This window comes from Amblyomma mixtum, chromosome 5, assembly GCF_055824585.1.
Source record: "Amblyomma mixtum isolate Tamu chromosome 5, ASM5582458v1, whole genome shotgun sequence".
Classification (NCBI taxonomy): Eukaryota; Metazoa; Arthropoda; class Arachnida; order Ixodida; family Ixodidae; genus Amblyomma; species Amblyomma mixtum.
This window is the reverse complement of record NC_143016.1, coordinates 69,250,436-69,266,327: the sequence shown is the minus strand read 5'-3', so window position 1 is coordinate 69,266,327 and position 15,892 is coordinate 69,250,436. Positions and strand designations below refer to the sequence as shown.

General features: G+C 48.1%; 1 protein-coding gene and 8 non-coding genes across 9 annotated transcripts; all 9 read right to left on the bottom strand.

The window, feature by feature from the left end:
- Positions 1–3,880: 3,880 nt before the first annotated feature.
- Positions 3,881–5,063, bottom strand: LOC149342527 (uncharacterized). The gene has a single exon (XM_089546813.1). It carries the CDS (start codon positions 5,036–5,038, stop codon positions 3,881–3,883), a length of 1,158 nt encoding a protein of 385 aa, XP_089402939.1. The 5' UTR covers positions 5,039–5,063.
- A 99-nt stretch (positions 5,064–5,162) lies between these two features.
- Positions 5,163–5,244, bottom strand: TRNAS-GCU (transfer RNA serine (anticodon GCU)). Its single transcript has one exon. It is a non-coding gene; the product is annotated as a tRNA-Ser (tRNA).
- A 262-nt stretch (positions 5,245–5,506) lies between these two features.
- TRNAS-GCU (transfer RNA serine (anticodon GCU)) lies at positions 5,507–5,588 on the bottom strand. The gene has a single exon. It is a non-coding gene; the product is annotated as a tRNA-Ser (tRNA).
- A 5,191-nt stretch (positions 5,589–10,779) lies between these two features.
- On the bottom strand, positions 10,780–10,861 carry TRNAS-GCU (transfer RNA serine (anticodon GCU)). The gene has a single exon. It is a non-coding gene; the product is annotated as a tRNA-Ser (tRNA).
- A 74-nt stretch (positions 10,862–10,935) lies between these two features.
- On the bottom strand, positions 10,936–11,017 carry TRNAS-GCU (transfer RNA serine (anticodon GCU)). The gene has a single exon. It is a non-coding gene; the product is annotated as a tRNA-Ser (tRNA).
- A 74-nt stretch (positions 11,018–11,091) lies between these two features.
- Positions 11,092–11,173, bottom strand: TRNAS-GCU (transfer RNA serine (anticodon GCU)). The gene has a single exon. It is a non-coding gene; the product is annotated as a tRNA-Ser (tRNA).
- A 74-nt stretch (positions 11,174–11,247) lies between these two features.
- Positions 11,248–11,329, bottom strand: TRNAS-GCU (transfer RNA serine (anticodon GCU)). The gene has a single exon. It is a non-coding gene; the product is annotated as a tRNA-Ser (tRNA).
- A 74-nt stretch (positions 11,330–11,403) lies between these two features.
- TRNAS-GCU (transfer RNA serine (anticodon GCU)) lies at positions 11,404–11,485 on the bottom strand. Its single transcript has one exon. It is a non-coding gene; the product is annotated as a tRNA-Ser (tRNA).
- A 74-nt stretch (positions 11,486–11,559) lies between these two features.
- Positions 11,560–11,641, bottom strand: TRNAS-GCU (transfer RNA serine (anticodon GCU)). Its single transcript has one exon. It is a non-coding gene; the product is annotated as a tRNA-Ser (tRNA).
- Between the last annotated feature and the right edge of the window lie 4,251 nt (positions 11,642–15,892).

The following is a 15,892-nucleotide window of genomic DNA, read 5'->3' as shown; positions in this document are numbered from 1 at the left end:
GGCAACGCTAGAACCAATACATATTCCATTTTTCTGAAGGAACAAGGAACCTTTGAATTCAACAACAGTAGATGACAGGTAAAAAGATAACAACTCCAAAAAAGAATCAACCGGCATGCCACATGCGTTCTGAAAGTTCACAGGACTGCAATAATCAATAAGATCACGCACGGCTGCAAAGAGTTCATCGTGGGGAATGCTGTAGAAGAGGTCCTCAATGTCAACCGAAAAAGCCGTGGTGGCCCCGGGGATGCCGAGATTAAGTGCGTCAACAACCGCAGCCGAGCTGGCCACGCTATAAGGGTCCTGTACAGGAAGGGCCGTCAACTGCTGCTGAAGAAATTGGCTCACTACCTTCTGCCATGAACCAGACTCCGTAACGATGGCTCTCAGAGGGCAACCCACCTTGTGTGTTTTGGCTGAAAAGAACACTTGCAGGCGGTCACCCTTGCTTTTGATGACACCATTCGAAAGTTTCTCCAAGTTGTTTTCTTTCAGGAGCTTCATGGCGGCGGTCTTTATCCTTGAGGGCTTCCGACTAGTAGGCACGAAGTTCTTCGACACAGCAGCCAATGCCTTCTCTCCAAAAGACTTTGTCGGGAGGACCACGAAGCCACCTTCCTTGTCCGCTTGGAGGAGGGTCAGGTCATTTTCGATGAAGTGGTCGACAACTCGGTTTAGCGCTCGTTTGCTCTGCACTAACTGCTTGCCATCAACCTTCAAAAGAACGTCCACCCCTTCAGACAAACAGCGCTGTTTCTCATCCTTGTGTGCTTTATCAGCCAGCCGATGTACGGTGGCTAGCAGCTCATGGCTCCTTAAGCTTGGTGTGAGGCTGTACTTAGGGCCATTTTTCAGCAGGTCATCAACATCCTTGGGCACAGTCGCACCTTCCAGGTATACCACTGAGGCTCTGTTTTCCTTTGCCCGTTCTTTTTTTGGCAGATGCACCCTCAGCTGATTCCAGAACGCTTCCGTTGCCTGGCCTGCCAAACGGCGGTGCTCCTGGAGGCAGCGAGCTCCTGACAGCTCGTCACGTCCCGCGAGGCACAACACTCGCAACCAATCGTGCAGAAGCCTCACTTGCCTCCAGCACTCCGATTTCCAGATCTTGACCATTCTCTTCCAATGGCCGGTCGAAGGCTCCAGCAACCCGAAGAACGCCACCAGCTCTGGTGGAGCAATGTTGACCTTGAGGCAATGGGAAAGGGTGCGCGCTCGACAAGTGATGGAAGCAATTGCACTAACACAAAGCGTAGCCTGACTGCGCGGAGTATGAACATTTAGAAAGACGCCCACGGAAGAAGAAATAGTATGCAGAAGGGTTGAAATGCGGGCCAGTTGGTACATTGTAAACGGAGAAAAAACCAGTCACACAAGACGACGGACAAGAAGAGTGTACACACCACAACGACTGGACTAACAACTGAAGTTTATTGGAAAATACATGGTCCGAGGAAGGCCAGCAGAGCATGCGCAACAGCATCATCACTAATCACTGCGCAAAAAGAGACAAAGACAAGAAATCTAAACTATCGTGGACGACCTAAAAAAGCAAATTCTTTTTCAAGTAGGCGCACCGAAGTTGTGCTTATACAATCAGAGCCTTCAGTTGTTAGTCCAGTCGTTGTGGTGTGTACACTCTTCTTGTCCGTCGTCTTGTGTGACTGGTTTTTTCTCCGTTTACTTGTAACGCTTCTACAATACTTTTGCGATCTTCACAAAAGAGGGCAACATCATCTGCATATCCCAGTATTCGCACCTCACACGCTCCCAACCTAAAACCTCGGATGTGCTCGCTCGCAGTTATCATCCTACAAAAAGGCTCCAAATAAATTGCAAAAAGTAGAGGGGACAGTGGACATCCTTGTCGAACAGAAGCCCTCACATCAATTCTTTCAGATAATATTTTGTTTACCATAAGTCGTGTCGAGCAACATGCATAAGCCATTTTAACCCCATTGAGAACAACCGAACCAATACCAATATGTTCCAACAAACAATAGAGTATTTCATGAGACACCCGATCAAATGCTTTTTCAAAGTCAATTTGAACCATAGCCACTTTCTTATTTAAAGCATCGCAGCACTCGAGCACGCTGCGTGCTACATGAATATTTTTAAATATGCTTTTTGTTTTTATTCCACACGTTTGGTGAGGTCCTACAATATCCTTTATGGCATATTGCAATCGCTTGGCCAACACTTTCATCAGAATTTTATAATCAACGTTTGTTAACGTGATCGGTCTATAGCTTGTTACTTTTACCAGCTTGGCTGGGTCATCTGTCTTCGGAATTAAGACCGTATGAGCATTGCTAAACAAAGGTGGCAGCCTACCGACCTCAAAGCACTCTTTGAAAAGCTTATAGAGCATAATGGCAAGGTCACATTTAAAGCTCTTATAAAAGGCCGCAGTCAAACCGTCAGGTCCCGGCGACTTTCCGGCATTCAATTCATCAATTGCTGTCTCTATTTCCTTAATACTTATTTCGTTCTCTAGTTCTTCAGTAATCTCATTTCCTAATATTGGCATAAGTGGCAAAAAGTTTTCCCGAAACCCTTCTTCACTTGGTGCTTTGCGTGCAAACAGCTCACGGTACTGTTCCACGAATGCACTCGAAATTCCACTTTGTTCACTGAGGGTTTGTCCTTTGTATTCGATAACTGATATCTCGTTCGACCGCGCGTATCGCTTTTCATCTGAGAGCGCGCGTTTTGTTGGAATTTCACCAGTAAGCCACTTTTCCGTGCGTGCTCTTATCGCTGCCCCTCTGTACTTCTGAGCATCTAAAGCTTCTAGCCTAACTTTGACGCCTTTTATATCATGCATGAACATGCCTGGCGTTTTTTCCTCTTCAAGCCCTAAATTCGTCAAAAGCCCACGCAGTTGCTTTTCTTCTTTTTTTTCCTCATATTTTCTTATGCTTGAACGCTCAATGGCATGGATTTTCACCTCCTGCTTAAAGCGTTCCCAAGATTCAATACATCCTGTTTCACTATTATTAAACATATCCATGATTTATCTAACTTTCCTTAAAAATATGTCGTCTTCTATAAGTCTTGAGTTTAGTTTCCACATATCCCAGTTCATTTTTTCTTTACGCTGTTTCCTTCCTCCCAAAGTTACCGTAACTAGGCAGTGGTCACTAAATGACACTTGCTTCACTTCATACTGCTCACAGGAAGGTGAAAACTCCGGCGACACGTATATTCTGTCCAGTCGTGCGTGGCTACTACCTTGAAAATGCGTAAAATGCACGTGATTCTGACTCTTCGCCAGGCATATTACATCCTCCAAGCTGCACTCGTTGAGGACAGTCCTCAAGAAGTCAACACTCGGGTCTTTTACATCCTTTACATTTGAACGATCTTTCGGGTCCAAAACACAATTGAAGTCTCCCATTAATATGAGCACTCGGCTGCAATCAAGGAACGAGGCTAACTGTTCAAAAAAAACCCGCCGTTCCTTTTGTATCGTGGGAGCATACAGGACAACAACCCTCACCGCGAATGTTTCATATGTGAAATCACACACAATAAACCGCCCCATTGCACAAGTTATTATTTGTTCCTCTACTATGCCTATGTTTTTCCTCAGGAAAAGACAGCATCCCGCCGACAAACCAGCCGCATGGCTTTCACAAACATTGAAATGTGACCGAAAACCAAGCACCATGTTATTTGTTTGCTGCTCATCCTCAACTTTTGTTTCTTGAATAGCCGTAATATCTAGATCTAACTCCCCGAACAGTCGGTTCAACTGCACTTGCTTACGCTTCGAGGCAAACCCTCGTACGTTCAGAGTGCCAACTTTTAGCGGTTTCTTCAAATAAGCCATAGCGTGCACACAGCAAACAAACAACAGTGACTAAAAAGCTCACTGTTTCGGTCTCTCGTCGCGAGTGAGCGACGAGGACCGCGACAAGGCCAACTTGCCTTTCTTGGCTCCCTCCCCTCTCCAATGCCTTTCTAGCCGACGAAGTTCTCGTTCCGTGGTCGGTGCCTTTTCGTAGTCACGAGGTCGCTTAATGGAAGCGACTGTCGCATCCATCGGTGCCTCGGAGTCGTGGTCGCCTGAAGTGCTCTTCCTCGTTGGCTCTTCTGGCGTCGCAGCAGCATCCGCCTTCTTGCCAGTCGTTTCTGAAGCGGGGTCACCTTGTGAATTCTCGTCGCCAGCAGGCAGCTCCGGCTGCTGGGAAGCAGGGCCGTCGCTGAGTCCTGAAGGGGGCGGGGCTCCGGCGTTCTCCAGTTCCTCCTGGTCCATGAGCAGCTCGCTGCCGTCGTCTTGCGGCGGAGCAGTACCCGTGGCCACACGCGCATACGTGCGAACGCATCCTTCCCGTTCGTGTCCGAAGGCGTGACACAAACTGCATCTTGGCGTGCGGCAGTCGCGTCGAATATGTCCCGTCCTTTTGCACCGTAGGCATATTGGTGGACGGCCAGGCACCACCACCAACACTTGCCCTCCGTAAAACTTGAGCATGTGGGGCAAGTCATCGATAGAGAGCCCATCCTTCAGAACCATACGCACTAGACGGGTTGTCGATTCGACGTCTTCGAACCCGGGACTGTTCCACTGCTCGCGGTTGACGTCTGTCACCTCTCCAAATTCTTCGAAAGCCTTCTGCACAGAATCATTCGACACGTAGAAGGGCACCCAGTGCACCCTGAAGGCCAACTCACGTTTGTTGGGGTCTATGACCGCACAATAGCGTTTTTTCACTTCAAGTGCTCCTTCTGTCAGCAGTCGTTCCTTCGCTTCCGCAGTTTTCAGCTTCAACATCCACACATGCGACATTTGAAAGGCCCCAATGCCAGCCACGAAAGGTAGAACACCGGCAGTTTCCAAAGGCTCACGAAAATCCTGTATGCGATAAGGCCGCCCGGCAATATCGCAGTGAAGGAAAACCGCTGTCTTCATTGCGTCTCCCGAAGGCAGCGTAGGCAAAACTAAGCGATAGCCCACTGGTGGGCGTCGCTCACCGAAACCTCGGCCAGACATGACCGATAACGAAGCGCGCTCAGAGCTTCCCATCACACGACCGTCTCCCACGGAAGCCGGAAGTGGAATCTCGGCCACCTCGTCCGGACACCACCTGCAGCCGCAGCTGGCAGCCAGTAGACTTTAAAACGGCTGAAAAAAGTAAAAGATACGCCTCCGACGAGGATGGGATTCGAACCCACGCGGGCAGAGCCCAATGGATTAGCAGTCCATCGCCTTAACCTCTCGGCCACCTCGTCCGGACACCACCTGCAGCCGCAGCTGGCAGCCAGTAGACTTTAAAACGGCTGAAAAAAGTAAAAGATGTGCCTCCGACGAGGATGGGATTCGAACCTAGACGGGCAGAGCCCAATAAATTAGCAGTCCATCGCCTTAACCTCTCGGCCACGTCGTCTTTTTTTTTTTCTTTATTACTCGGCCACCTCGTCGGGACATCACCTACAGCCGCAGCTGGCAGCCAGTAGACTTTAAAACGGCTGAAAAAAGTAAAAGATGTGCCTCCGACGAGGATTGGATTCGAACCCACGCGGGCAGAGCCCAATAGATTAGCAGTCCATCGCCTTAACCTCTCGGCCACCTCGTTTTTTTTTTTTCTTTATTGCCGACTATGACATCAAAACCAAAAGGTAGAAATGATAAAAGCACCAGCCTAATTCGGCTGACGTTTCAGGGCTTAAAATCTTCTCAATGCGACCAGGTCATCAAATACAGAAATCCATTCAGGTGGGTCAACTTGTGCTCGGTACGTTTCTCTCAAGGTCACAACACTTTCAATAAAGTTTTCGTTCACCGAGCGAACGTTAACATCCGCGTGTCGCACTTGTATCCGTGTCCTCCAGAGGCAATGGGGGCCCAGAAGCATGTTTAAGTCATATGGTACTCCTTCATTTTGAATTGGCAAGAATCTGATGCCGTAGGGATCCAAGGGAAAACCTTTTTTGACTGTTCGTTGGAGCACATCCCAATAAAAAATGGGGTCTCAACAGTCCAGAAATACATGTTCTACCTTCTCAGGTTTTTTGCATAATATACAGTTTGTGGTCCATGGGACGAAAATCCCCTTTTCGTGCAGCCACGTTTTAACAGGAAGTGTATTCGAGTGTAATTTAAAGAAAAAAGATTTCGTAGATGGGTTCACAAGCATATTTTTAACTCTCTTTAATACATCATGCCCTGGGCCTCCACGATAAGGTAACCGGGTCGGTAACATGGTGTCCACCAGATCCTTATATAGCTTTTGCTTTGAAACTTTACACAAGTACTCAAGGGAAAATCGCACATGGAGCAGCCTAAAAGAGAGTACAACCTCTCGCATGTAATCATTGACAGTGCCACACATATTCGCACAAGATGAGACGACAAATTCAGGAAGAAGTCTCTGCAACCGTACTTGGATAACAGGCATAAGAAAATTATCGCCTTGATTTCGAAGAAAGAAAATACGCGAAACAACTTGATGCAGAAATAAATGCACAAGGCCGAGGCCTCCTTTTTTCACTGAAAGAAACAAATTGGTACGACTGGTTCTCTCCCAGTTCTACGACCAAATAAAAACAGCAAACACTCGGTGCATCTTTTGAATACTGGCCCGAGATGCCCACAGCACATTCATCAAATACCATATTTTAGATACAAGGAAAAGATTGCAGACGGAGGCACGCGCAAACATTGATAACTGCCTCCCTTTCCAGGCATCTGCTTTCTCCCTCACCCTTGGCATATCCTCATTCTAGTGTTCACTTGCATCACGATAACACACTAGGGGAACGCCGAGATATTGCGTCGGGAAAGACGACCATCGCATCCTAGAAAAGTGTTCAGGCATCGCTACCCAGTCGCCATGCCAAAAGTCAGAGCTTTTGTCCCAGTTTATGAGACACCCAGTTTGTTTGCAAAATTTATCCACCGTGCTGATCACCTCGGTAATGCTGCCTCTGTCTGAACAGAATACCGCAATATCGTCCGCATAAGCAAGGATTTTGACATGAGTCGACTGCAATCGAAAATCCGTGATGCTCTCACTTTTGATGATAGCTAAGCACAGTGGCTCCAAGTAGGCCGCAAACAGCAGAGGCGATAGCGGGCATCCCTGTCTTACCGACGAATGAACTGCTATCCTGTCTGTGAGGTCACCATTAACAATAATGCGCGGGGTGCAGTTTGCATATGACATCTTGACACCTTCTGCAATAATATGGTCGACATTAGCGTGCTCCAAAATGCTGAAGACGACATCATGGCAAACGCGATCAAAGGCTTTTGCCAGATCTAGTTGCATCATAACGATGTGGTCCCCGAGCATATCGCAACATTCCAGCACGGTCCGTGCGACGTGTACATTTGTTGCGATACTCCTACCTTTGATTCCGCAAGTCTGGTGCGGCCCAACCAATTTCGTAATTATGCTCTGCAATCTTTGCTAAAACCTTCATGTATAATTTATAGTCCACGTTGGTGAGGCTTATCGGGAGATAGTTCCCCACAAACAACCTGTTTTCTGGGTTATCTGATTTCGGAATCAACACTATGTACGACGTGGTGAACGAGAGTGGCACTTGTTTTCTTTTGTACGCTTCATCTAGTACTCTTAGCAGTAACTGAGTGACTGTGGGCTTAAATGCTTTGTAAAATTCATCCCCTATTCCATCAGGTCCTGGAGCTTTTCCCGCTTGCAGGTCTTCGATTGCAGTCTCTTTCTTTTGTAGTTATGGGCTGCTCAAGACGCTCCTTTACTTCGTCCTGAAGTCTCGGCAGGAGAGGCAAAAAGTCAACCAGGAAGGCCTCATTCATGTCACGCGTTATGTCCAAGAAGCTCAATGTACTGCTCTTCAAATAGCTGCTTGATTGTAAAAGCGTCACTCGTGACTTCATCTCCGTTCCTTATCTGCCTGATTTCGTTTTGGCAAGCATAACGCTTTTCGTCACACAAAGCTCGCTTCGTCGGCGTTTCACCAGCCCACAGTTTCTGTGTCTTTGAGCGCATAACGGCGGCTTTATACCTTTCAGTGTCTAAGCGCTCGAGCAGGCTTTTCACCTCCCTTAGGTCCTTGGAATACTTCCCAGGCTCGGAGCTCTCCATGCCTATTAAAAATTTCAGTTCGCGAGCTGCTTTTTCTTCCTTTTTATCTTCGTATCGCTTCAAGCAACTTTTTTCAATGGCCCTTCTCTTTATCCACTCCTTGAAATCTTCCCACTGAACCGCAACAACGCTGGGTCGCTCCTCAAGCAGCTTCTGCATTTCATCCGCAATATCAGTTACGATTTCCTCGTCCTCTAAAAGCTTTACATTAAATTTCCAGAGATTCCAGTTAAATCTTGTCTTTCTTTGCTTTATGCCGAAACTTGCGATCACTGGGCAATGATCACTAAAAGCTACGGGTATAACTTTGCAACTCGTGCAAAAAGACAAGATCTATTAATGCATAAATTATGTCCAACCTGGCATGACTATTACGTTGCATATGAGTGAACTGAGGTCGATTCCCTTCGGTAAATAGACTGCCAATGTCCTCTAAACTATTATCATAAGCCAGAGATTGAAGCAATTGAGCACTCTTATCATGCACAGGCGTACCCTTCACTCGATCAGTAGCAGCACACACACAATTAACATCTCTCAACAGCAACAGCACTCGGTCACAAACAAGGTAGGGCTCCAAACAGGTAAAGAAATCAAAACGCTCAGATTCAACATTTGGAGCATACACACATATAATGCGCCAACTGTCAGTTATTGGGAGGTGGGGCTAGTCAAGCTACTAATGTGTAGCTTTTTTCCCACCTTCCCTACCACATCTCATGTATCAGTTTTTTACTTTGTGGTAAAATAAACTTCAAACTTCAAACATAAATTGGAAAAGGAAAAATCTAGAACTATAAGCCGACCACTAGGGCTAGAAAAAACCGACTCGACAATGATGCTTTCATTATTTCGGACAAATAATACGCACCCACCCAAGGTGCCAACGGAATGGCAAACACAAACGTTAAAGGCTGCACGAAAGGCGGACACCATGCGATCAGTGGATTCCTCACTTTCGATCTTAGTCTCTTGGACTGCAACTATGTCAAGCGCGTTTTCAGCAAGCAGGCGATTAAGCTGGCACTGACGCCGTCGTGCACCAAGGCCTCTCATATTCAAAGTTGCTACTTGTAAAGCTGTGTCTAGTCTCGTCGCCATGCCCTATGAAAGGAGACTTGAGTCCCACAGTACCCCTCATAGTCAGCCGAGCAGTCTTCTTAAACTCACTGTGCATGTACGGTGTCGCCTTTCCAGATATCCGCGTGCAGGCGTCGGGAACCCATGAGTAATTCCTTCGCCAGCAGTTCCAGATCCGCTCACACAGTCTGATGGGTACCTCTCCCCACCAAAAAAAAAAAAAAAACAAGGGAAAAAAAGGAAAGCAAGAAAAAAAAACAGCACAAATGCACATTGCAGAACTACGGAGGCGGTTTCCGGGAACCGCCTGCCTTGCCTCGGCCATGACGTTCGGCCTCGGCTTCAACATCGGACGCCGGATTCACGGGGCCTTCGACGGCGGTTCGTTGCTGCCACCATCAAGATGCGTCTTTTCGCCGGCGCTTTCGTCGCGGGAGCGTTTCCCAGCTGTTAGGGTGCCAGCCTCTTGAGTGAAGTCTATGCCTTCGGTGTTGGCAGGTTCAGCGCTGTCCAGAGCTTCGGCCGCGGCTTCTGTCGCGCCCTTCGGCGCGCCATCCCCATACTGTTGAAATGCACTCTGAACTTGCACAACACTCGACGGTACCTCACTTGACGTCGCCTTCTGCTTCGTCAAAACCGTAAGCGACGGCCCTTCCCTCGCTGCTGGTTGCCCGTCTGCACGGACTGCATCTTCCGCATTAGCCTCGTCCATCAGCAACTCAGACGAGTCTACACCTGTACCGGGGCCGGTAATGCTCGCGTAAGTGCGGGCACACTGACCGTCTTCGTGGCCGAACCGTCGGCAGGCTCCGCAACGCGGGTCTCGGCATTCCTTACGGATGTGCCCCGTACTCCGACAGCGTAGGCACAACGGTGGTCTGCCTGGCACAACAACGAGCGCCAGCTCACCGCTAACGTTCAGCTGGTGCGGCAGGTCATCCAGCTTCACGCCAGCTCTCAACTTCAGCGTGACGAGTCTAGTAGTCGAGCCTTTTTCTGACATACCACTCACGCGCCAGCGCTCGCGGGCAACTTCCGTCACTTTTCCGTACGGCGCAAAGGCAGCCCGAACATCCTCGTCTAGCACGTTGTGGAGCAGCCAGTGAAGTTTCAGTCGCACGTCTTGGTTGACCGGGTCAATCACCAAGCAGCGGCCTTTTTTCACTACCAGCTCACCGACACTAATAATCTTGGTCACCGCTTCAGCATCCTTGAAAGTGACGGCCCAGACGTGGCTCATCTGATACGCCCCCATTGCGATAACATCGGGGAGCAGCGACTACTCTGCTAAAGCGTCCCGGAAATCTTCCACCCGGTACGGGCGGGCTCTGATATCGGTGTGCAAAAAAAAAAAAAACCGTATTCAAAACGAACCGACCTGTAGGCAGTGCTGGCAGAACAACCTGGTAAGTATTTTCCTGTTGACTGGCCCTGTCACCGCGGCCTGACACGGCCGCTGACGCCGCTCCAACGGAGCCCTGCATCCTGCGTCCGTTCACTGGAGTGGCCGGAAGCAGAATCCACCTCTCGGCCATCTCGTCCGGATACCAACTGCAGCCGCAGGTGGCAGCCAGTACACTTTCAAAACGGCTGAAAAAGGTAAAAGACGTAACTCCGACGAGGATGGGATTCGAACCTACGCGGGCAGAGCCCAATGGATTAGCAGTCCATCGCCTTAACCTCTCGGCCACCCCGTCTGGATACCAACTGCAGCTGCAGGTGGCAGCCAGTACACTTTCAAAACGGCTGAAAAAGGTAAAAAATGTACCTCCGACGAGGATGGTATTCGAACCCACGCGGGAAGAGCCCAATAGATTAGCAGTCCATCGCCTTAACCTCTCGGCCACCCCGTCTGGATACCAACTGCAGCTGCAGGTGGCAGCCAGCACACTTTCAAAACGGCTGAAAAAGGTAAAAAATGCACCTCCGACGAAGATGGGATTCGAACCCACGCGGGCAGAGCCCAATGGATTAGCAGTCCATCGCCTTAACCTCTCGGCCACCCCGTCTGGATACCAACTGCAGCTGCAGGTGGCAGCCAGCACACTTTCAAAACGGCTGAAAAAGGTAAAAAATATACCTCCGACGAGGATGGGATTCGAACCCACGCGGGCAGAGCCCAATGGATTAGCAGTCCATCGCCTTAACCTCTCGGCCACCCCGTCTGGATACCAACTGCAGCTGCAGGTGGCAGCCAGCACACTTTCAAAACGGCCGAAAAAGGTAAAAAATATACCTCCGACGAGGATGGGATTCGAACCCACGCGGGCAGAGCCCAATGGATTAGCAGTCCATCGCCTTAACCTCTCGGCCACCCCGTCTGGATACCAACTGCAGCTGCAGGTGGCAGCCAGTACACTTTCAAAACGGCTGAAAAAGGTAAAAAATGTACCTCCGACGAGGATGGTATTCGAACCCACGCGGGCAGAGCCCAATGGATTAGCAGTCCATCGCCTTAACCTCTCGGCCACCTCGTCTGGATACCAATTACAGCCGCAGCTGGCAGCCAGTAGACTTTCATTTAATATTTTTTGTCTGAAGTTGATATATAACAGGGTGTGGCAGAAACAGCAGACGCCGACGATGCGACCCACTTAGTGTCGTTAATAGGACAGGCTTCCTTGCGTGTTTCTGATATCTGTCTCGTGGTATATCTAGAGATAATAAAAATCTTTCGAAGGGTTTAAAGTGGACTACGGTCCTCGTAAGGCCCTTAAAAGGGCCTGAAAGGGCCTGACTTAAAAGGGCGACAAATATGCGACAGCATCGAGTTTTAGCTTCTCGTTGTCGCTGTAGCTCAGGGGATCTCGTTTCTCGCATTGGCGCTGGCGCCCAACTCTTCGTGGTCGTCTAGCGAGACGGGTTGCCACGGCAGAGTCGTCGCCACTGCTAGACGATGTGGAAATGAATTACGCAAGTTTGAATTAACGCTTAGAAAGCAGGAACAAAACTCAGCTGGCGCGATGTAATATCTATGACTCACGTCGCGATCATGCTGTCGCGGCATGAGGAGCAATCAGGGCGCAGCGCGGAAGTGTCACATGATCTCGACGAAGACTTTTGCGAAAGGGCTCCACAAAGTCGTCGCATTAAGGCAGAAGACAGCATCTGTGGTGAAACGTCATAACCACGTGCTGCTTCAGTGATACCCACCGTCGTTTCTGCTAGGCTGTATTGGTTGAAATTTCTGAAAACTTCTAATTATTCTTGCGGAGAAAACTGTGTCAGTTTTGGTCACCAATACTATAATTAACTATAAGTCATGATTATTTAGGAAGGTTGTTCATGATTACAAAACTATCAATATAACTATCACTATCATTATCAATAGCTACCCATATCACTAATTACAACTGTCTCATGTAATGTTTTTGCTTCATCACCTACGATCACCCATTACTATCTTATGGTCTACTGGTAACGGAATGTGAAACTATTCTGACGTCACGAGGTTTTGGTACACTTTTCCTAATAAACTCCACTGGGTTTCGTTGCTGATGAGTATATAATGCTTTCGCATTAAAATTATTTTATTCATTCGGAACGGCAGCAGTCATGCAATCAAATTGCTACCAATGCGTGTAAGCGCCACATATCTGTAGGACTGCATCGCGACCATAGTTCTACACAGGAAAAGTGGTAGAATACTAATGAGCAACATGACAAAATTTCTCCTCTGCTATACACTGCATGGTTACAAGTGGTTATCAGAGAGCTGGATTGGGAAGCGCTGGAGATAAGAGTCAGCGGAAAACACCCCTGTAACTTCCGATTTGCTGACGGCATTGCTGTGAAAAATAATTTGGGGAAGAAATAACAGCGCATGTTTGAGAACGTAATAACACAAGGTAGAATTGTGAAGCTAAAAATTAACATTACAAAGCTAAAAATGCCAAAGCAAGGACAAGTTACGATGTCCAGCCAAGTACTGCGAGAATTCAGGGAATAAGTCTATCTAGACCAAATGGTGATGGGAGAACGGGACCACGTGTACTAAGTAACTTAGGGGATAAGAATGTGGTGGAGCGCATTTAAAAGGTACTCTCGGGTAATCAATAGCAGAAAGAGGGAAGTATATAATAGCTACGTTTTGCCACCATTCCCAGGGTGAAAACTTGGAGGGGAACGAAAACGCTGGGAATTAAAGTGAGGGCTACGCAGTGAGCCTTGGAAAGCAGGACGATAGGCAGAAACCTGAGAGACAGGAAAAACGGTACTTTCTTAGGGATTAAAGAGGAGTTAATGATATACTAGCTGAATATGGGGATGGGCAGGGGATTTAATACTGAAAGCAGGTAACCGATGATCCCTTCGGGTAATGGAGAGAGAGCTGAACCGGCGTGCCCGGATGGTTTTAATTTCGGTCTTAAGTGCAAACTTAAGAGAAAACCAATTGATTGTGGTTTACTGGCATATCAGCAGCTAAGCCCATCATGTGGAAATAAACCCAGTAAAGAAAGGCTTCGAATAACCCCAAGGCCGTTCTCTAACCTCTCGTTGAGTTTTCTTGCCACACTAAATGGAGGCAACCACAATCGCACCGTACCAAAGTTGACACCGACACTATATTCAGACCGAAGCGAAGATGCCCCAAATACGGAGAACTGATTTTTACTTCTACAATGTGAACAACTAAATATGAAGATTTTAATGAGTTAATGTTACAGGAAAAGAAAACTACAAAACAGATCGTCAGCTTAATCGTTCAGGCACGTTTCGTTTTGCTCCCATTTCTGGATTTAAACAAACAAGCTGTCCCATATTTCGCTACAAATTTTTATTATTAATTGAAACAACTGCTCATTGTAAAAAAAAAGATTAATTTTGTAAGGCTTGCACGATTTGATGGGTTTGACTTCGAAAGTGTCGTGAGGCGGGCCACTAACAAAACATTCCTCTCTAATTCCGTTTCGTGCATTTTTTCTTCGAACAATTAAAAAGTTATTATTTGTCACCGTAGCACAAACATTTGCAAGAGTTGCCCCAGCAGCTGCTATAGTGTAGATGTAGATATCTACACAAGCGCGGAAATTGTTACGATTACTATGAGGGAGTTGGAAACGCTTAAATTAAAAATATCGTTGATAGATAGTGCCTGCTTCCTGAGAGCTTGCAAGCTAGGTTTGTTAGTTCTCTCCTGAAAATTTTAAGCCCACACTACCTTTTACGGTACTGGCCTGGCACTGAGCATTCAGTGCCCAAAACGTGATTGGCTGTGTTATGGTGTATTTTGCAGCAATGCTCCAATTGTATGGCCTAGTCACTTCTAGCTTCGAACGTAGTGGTCATGTGCCTGCAATGTGGCCTTCAGTGAGCATGCTTGCAGTTCCCGAATGGGACGTAAAGCTCAGATACAAAAGGAGAAAATGAAAAAAAGAAAAGAAAAGAAGGAAAAAAGAAAGAAAAAAGAAGCAAAAGCAGAAGTGTAAAAATAGAAAAAAAATGGCAGGTGTAAAGGTACAGAAACTTTCCAAGAGCGCGTTGAACACGCAAACAGCCACCTGGAATTGTGGGCACTAAGTGACGCTAAAAAGTTAAATCGCTTACTGTGTAGTATTAACTAGTTACAGTTGATTGCATTACGTTTACTTATGAGTCTGTGAACTTCCGCTATGCTTATATTCACCCTCAGTATTAGGCCCAACAACAAATCAGCGAAACTCTGCTCGAGGGCTCCACCTCTTCGCTCACCCAAGTCTTTTCGCTGCTTCGAACCTGTCTTTCACTGAGAATTTTCGCCTTAGCCGACGTCAAGACGCTTCTACTCCTGCGCACCGTGTGCGTGTGTCTGGGAGGATAGGGAAAGGGGAGGGGTGGCCAGGGAGCAGTGTTTCCGAAGCCGGCGCGCGCCGATACAGCTGAGGTCACCGCCGGAGGGCTGGCCAAACAAGGCGGGGCACCTCTCCGATTGAATCAGATTTGAAAAGACAGCTTCGAGCGCACAGAAGGTACCGGCGCGGCAGGCTGGCTGGCTGCTCCAAGGGAAAAGGAATGGCACAAGGCAGAGACCCCCGGAGCATCGCTTAAGCAGATTACTGCCAAGTGTTTGTTGATACTGCAGGACTGGGCCGGCTCGCGGGCAGCCGGGCTAAGCCCGCGTTGCGCCAATGCCCGAGCAATATCTCCCTCTCCCGGCGCTGCTCTCGTAATTAATTAAGCTTTTTATTAGCGCTCGAGATTAGTTAACGAACTCGAGCCGAGGATGAGGCCGCTCCTAGTGTGCCGGGAAGTTCCGGTTTCGCTTGTTTCGTTTTGCGCGTGTGACTCTTCGTTTTGCTTTGCTTTATATTTTTCTTCGGCGCCGGTTCACCTGTTTCAGAGAGATGGCGCCGCGGCGGTTTGTTTTTGCTGCGATCGTGCCGCGGCGAATGCATGCACTGGCGAAGCGGGGGGTGCGATATACTGGAAGTGCGGGAATGCCCGCTGGGAAAGTTCCCCGAGAGCTCCCTCTTTTTCAATGAGCCCCGACGCGGCTTTCAGTGGCGCTGCGCCTTCCGCTCCTTCTTCGCTATTTGCTCATTTCGGAGAGGATCCTCCTTCTCCTGTTTGACGATTTATCTCATCCCCCCCGCCATCTTCCTCTCGCGCTATGCTGCGTTGCGTTCGCTCCCTTTGGGAGGAAGCTTTGATTTGTGCGTTCCTCTTGTTTTTGCGCCCGCGCGAGCCCCAGTAATTAGATCTGACGGGCTTAATTGAAACGCACAATATGCAGGACAAAATGCGCCGCG